The sequence below is a fragment of the Penaeus vannamei genome, chromosome 4, assembly GCF_042767895.1.
Source record: "Penaeus vannamei isolate JL-2024 chromosome 4, ASM4276789v1, whole genome shotgun sequence".
Taxonomy (NCBI): domain Eukaryota; kingdom Metazoa; phylum Arthropoda; class Malacostraca; order Decapoda; family Penaeidae; genus Penaeus; species Penaeus vannamei.
The window spans coordinates 8701166-8706165 of record NC_091552.1 but is presented as its reverse complement, the minus strand read 5'-3'; the positions used below and the strand labels follow the sequence as shown (position 1 = coordinate 8706165).

The following is a 5000-nucleotide window of genomic DNA, read 5'->3' as shown; positions in this document are numbered from 1 at the left end:
TGACCGTGGGCGAGGAAATGCAACTGGCACGCGATTAGCTGTGATTAAACTGGTCCGGAAATGGACACCTGTAATTCTGACTGGCGTGTGTCTGGGAGTGGATGCGTGGATGAAGTGGATTACTGGATGGACGCGTGTGAATCTCCTTGGGTTGATTTGTCATATATTTCGGAGAGGGGAGGGGAGAGGAGGGAGGGAGTGGGAGGGGGGGAGGGAGGAAGGGTGAAAGAAGGGGAGAGGAGAGAGGGAGGGGATGGAGAGAGAGGGGAGGGATGGAGAGAGAGAGGGAGAGAGGGAGAGAGAGGGAGGGAGGGAGAGAGGAAGGGAGGGAGGGAGAGAGGGGAAGAGAGAGAGGGAGGGAGAGAGGAGAGGAGGGAGAGGAGAGGAGAGGAGAGAGAGGCAGAGAGGGAGAGAGGGAGAGAGAGAGAGAGAGAGAGAGAGAGAGAGAGAGAGAGAGAGAGAGAGAGAGAGAGAGAGAGAGAGAGAGAGAGAGAGAGAGAGAGAGAGAGACCGAGAGACGGACAGAGACAAAGAGAGAGAGACAGACAGAAAGAGAGAAGGTCTGGACGAACAAAATTAAATCCACTGAAAGGCAGAGTACATTACAGGGAACGCTGTCGGAAATGAAATGTTCCAACTCGTTTTAAATTGTTTGTTATCAGCTTATAGAAATAGAAAATGGAGTGTTTAATGCCATTCCCAACAGATGTACACGAATCGGTCCTTTTGCCATCAAAATTTTCTACACGAGTTTCATGATTGATGTAATTAGGCCAGAAATTTATATCAAAATATTGTTTAATCGAAAGTCAATCTTATACTAACAATGATAATATTAAAATAATCTTCCATGAACCCCCAAAACCACGCCCGTCATACACTAGATAAAAATAAAAGAGCGTAAAAATGGGAACAGTATCTAAAATAAATAAACATATATAAATAAAAACAAAATAAAATAAACAATCCATGCCATCTCATTCAGATTAGAAAAGGTCATTGCCGTCTTAATTAGTTAGATCTATTAAGGACTAGTGGAATGAGTCTTCAACATTTTTTTTATTTTCAAGTATCCACATGACCCTCGAGTTTGCCCTTTAAACAGGACAAAAAAAAATGAAGCTGGACCTCCCTCGCCTACTAGCCTTTCTCCGCCCTTAAATTGGCCCAACTCCGCCCATAAATTAGCCTAACTCCGCCCTTAAATTAGCCCAATTCCGCCCTTCAATTAGTCCAACTCCGCCCTTAAATGAACCTAACTCCGCCCTTAAAATAGCCTAACTCCACCCTCCCTTTAAACTTGATTGCCCTTGCTTCGTCCTTCCCTCGCTTCGCTCCGCCCTCACTTCGCCCTTGAGTCTAGCCTTGCTTCGCCCTCCCTCCGCCCATCAACTAGCTTTGCTCCACCCTCTCTTCGCTCTCCCATGTGACTACCCTCTCCTAGCTTCCATCTACCCTCCCTCTGCCCTTAAACTAGCCTTTCTCCGCCCTTAAGTCTAGCCTTCTTCCCTCCACCCTCCCTCAACCCTCTCTCCACCCTTTCATTGCCCTTTCCTAGGCTCCCTCCGCCTTCCCTCCGCCCTCCCACTGCCCTTTCCTAGCCTCCCTCCGCCCTCCCACTGCCCTTTCCTAGCCTCCCTCCGCCCTCCCACTGCCCTTTCCTAGCCTCCCTCCGCCCTCCCATTGCCCTTTCCTAGCCTCCCTCCGCCCTCCCACTGCCCTTTCCTAGCCTCCCTCCGCCCTCCCATTGCCCTTTCCTAGCCTCCCACCGCCTTCCCTCCGCCCTCCCACTGCCCTTTCCTAGCATCCCTCCGCCTTCCCTCCGCCCTCCCACTGCCCTTTCCAACCCTCCCTCCACCCTGCCTCTACCCTCCTTCAACCCTCCCGCAACCCTCTCTCCGCCTTCCCTCCTCCTTCCCTCCGTCCTCGAGCTTGGCTGACCGTGCACGTGCAGGCTCACAGGCCCTTCCTCGCTGCCTTGCCGATATTAGCTGTCTCCGGAGATTACAGGGGAGGCAGGGAGGGAAGTTTGCGAAATAAAGCAGGCAGAGGGAACGGCGGGCCAAGCACGAGCGGGACCGGGCGAAGGAGAGGAGAAGGGAAGGGGCAAATAAAAGCGGAAGGAGGGAAATAAGAGAGATGGGAAGGGGCAAATAAAAGCGGAAGAAGGGAAAAGAGAGAGAGAGAAGAGAAGGGGCAAATAAAAGCGGAAGAAGGGAAAAGAGAGAGAGAGAGAAGAGAAGGGGCAAATAAAAGCGGAAGAAGGGAAAAAGAGAGAGATTGAGAGATGGGAAGGAGCAAATGAAAATGGAACAAGAGAAAAAGAGAGAGAGAGAGAGGAAGGGGGGGGGCAAATGAAAATGGAAGAAGAAGGGAAAAAGAGAGAGAGAAGGCAAGGGGCAAATGAAAGCGGAAGAAGGGAAATAGAGAAAGAGAGATGGGGAGGGTCAAACGAAAGCGGAAGAAGAGAAAAAGAAAGAGAGAGAGTGAGGAGGGTGGGGGCAAATGAAAATGGAAGAAGGGGTGAAAAAGAGAGAGAGAGAGAGAGAAGGGAAGGGGCAAATGAAAGCGGAAGAAGGGAAATAGAGAGAGATGGGAAGGGTCAAACGAAAGCGGAAGAGAAAAAGAAAGAGAGAGAGGGAGAAGGGAAGGGGCAAATGAAAATAGAAGAAGGGGTGAAAAAGTGAGAGAGGGAGAAGGGAAGGGGCAAATCAAAGTAGCAGGGAAAAAAGAGAAACAGAGAAGGGAAGGGGCAAATGAAAAGCGGAGGAAAGGTAAGAAAAAAAGAGAATAAAAAAGGGGAGAGCCAAATTGGCTAAAGGGGGGAGAGTCCTCCAAAATAGATTAATTGGGTAATAATCGAAGTACTTGATGGCGAGAACATTGTCGGGAATGAGAGGTCGAGGAAGTGAGAGGTCAAGGGAGTGAGAGGCCAAGGAAGTGAGAGGTCAAGGGAGTGAGAGGCACGGCAGTGAAAGGGCGAACTCGGTAGAAATGGGCGGGATGCAGCTAGAAAATATCATAGGCCTATGTTGTGTGTGTGTGTGTGTGTGTGTGTGTGTGTGTGTGTGTGTGTGTGTGTGTGTGTGTGTGTGTGTGTGTGTGTGTGTGTGTGTGTACGTGTAAGTGTGCGTGTAAGTGTGCGTATGCGTGTAAGTGTGCGTATGCGTGTATGTGTGCGTATGCGTGTATGTGTGCGTGTATGTGTTCGTGTGCATGTGCGTGAGTGTGAGTGCGCGCGCGCGCGCGTGTGTGTGTACCTGTGTGTGTGTATTCGCGTGTGCGAATTAGCAATTAAATTACACATCATTAACATGAAATGGACAAACAAATATTGTGCAATATGAACAACGATTGCAATAATAAACGGGCTTCCATCACAGAAAAATAACAAACTATCATCTGTATAATTATCTTTTAGATCTTCCTAACGAGCTCAATAGCTGGTATTTTTATCAACAAATAACATCTAATCAATCATGCTTCTCCCCTCCTCTCTCTCTCTCTTTCTCTCTTTCTCTCCCTCTCTCCTCCTTTTCTCTCTCTTTCTCTCTCTCTCTCTCTCTCTCTCTATCTCCCTCTCCCTCTCCCTCCCCCTCCCCCTCCCCCTCCCTCTCTATCCATCTATTAAATCTAGCTATCTAGCTATCTCTCTTGCTGTCTACCTATCTAGTTAGCTATCTATCTAGCTAGCTAGCTAGCTATCCACCTATCAACCTATCTATCTATCTATATCTATCTCTTATGTCCCAATATAAACAGAGAACACTTTTGCATTTTAATTACACAAGCACTCGTTCCCATCCGAATGTCTCTTCAAATTCCATTCCATAAAGGGAATAATAATAATTAAAAAATGAGGCTTAAAAAAAAAGAATAAATTCTCGTAAAGAGCTTAATGTGTTCAGAAACAAAACTTAAATGACGTAACTTTTTTTCCACTGAAAGATATTATAAAAGTCCGACTTACATCCTCTTAATAGTCGATTTCCTCAGTGAGATTTCTTCCCATAATTATGATAACGATAAATGATAACGTGATGACATTTTGGACTTTAAAAAGTGGATCTTCTCTCTCTGAGCAAGTGTATGAAGAAATAAAGAAACACTGTCAGCATGACAAATAGACAATAGAGTAAAATCAACATAGAAATCATCTTAAGAAAACGGCATCAAATATTTGTATAAAGAATATCCTTAAAGAAATATAATGACAATAACAGTAAAAGATAGTTATTTTAAGACAAAACACCAATAAGAAGTGAACACACATCAAAATTATTATAAAACAAAAACAGTATAAACCAAAACCGACATAGAACAAAACCAACTTAATAATCAGTATCAGTTAAAAAACAAACAAACAAACAAATCACGAACCGTGACGAGGCCAAAGGGGCGAGTCCTCCCCTTCCCCCCCTCTCCCTCCCCCGCGCGCCCTCCCCACCCCCCGGAAACCCCACCGCTGGCCATGCACAACCTCCCCCGCCCGCGCCATTTTTCAAAACTATCGATGCGCATGAAGGGCTCTTTAGAGGGAAAAAAAAAAAAAAAAAAAAAAAAATCCGCAAACATGAATATTCAACAGTACATGCTCTGCTCTTGCCCGAGGGAGGGAGCCCGGGAATGGCGCTGTCCCCCGCGCGCGCCGCCCAGCGCCAGACACTGCTGGTCAATTTCGGTTGGCGGTGATTGACACAGATCAAGGCGCCAGGTCGATTAGATGTCGGTAGGCGTGCGTGCGTGCGTGTGCGTGTGCGTGTGCGTGTGCGTGTGCGTGTGCGTGTGCGTGTGCGTGCGTGTGCGCTCACGTGCATATATACATATATACCTCTATAGATACATGCACATATAGATAGACATATAGATAAACAGATACATATAGGCAAGTAGGCAGGTAGACAGATCGATACGTGCACGCAAGGGCTTGGGAATGACCCTTAAGTAGGAACATATGGCGGGCGTTAGTTAAAGGGGATCCTTCAAGAAGTAAACTTTCC

At 47.0% G+C, this 5000-nt stretch overlaps 2 protein-coding genes across 3 annotated transcripts in view; both read right to left on the bottom strand.

Moving 5' to 3' along the window:
• Positions 1-5000, bottom strand: part of LOC113830559 (5-hydroxytryptamine receptor) — a 590145-nt gene that overhangs the window by 442498 nt on the left and 142647 nt on the right. The gene's annotated exons all lie outside the window — the stretch shown is intronic.
• The window catches only part of LOC138861564 (zonadhesin-like), a 6587-nt gene that overhangs the window by 971 nt on the left and 616 nt on the right, over positions 1-5000 (bottom strand). The window contains exon 3 of the mRNA XM_070121336.1: positions 1-23. This exon is cut by the window's left edge and continues 971 nt beyond it. Within this exon, the coding sequence (XP_069977437.1) occupies positions 1-23 (23 nt within the window). The remainder of the gene's footprint in view (positions 24-5000) is intronic.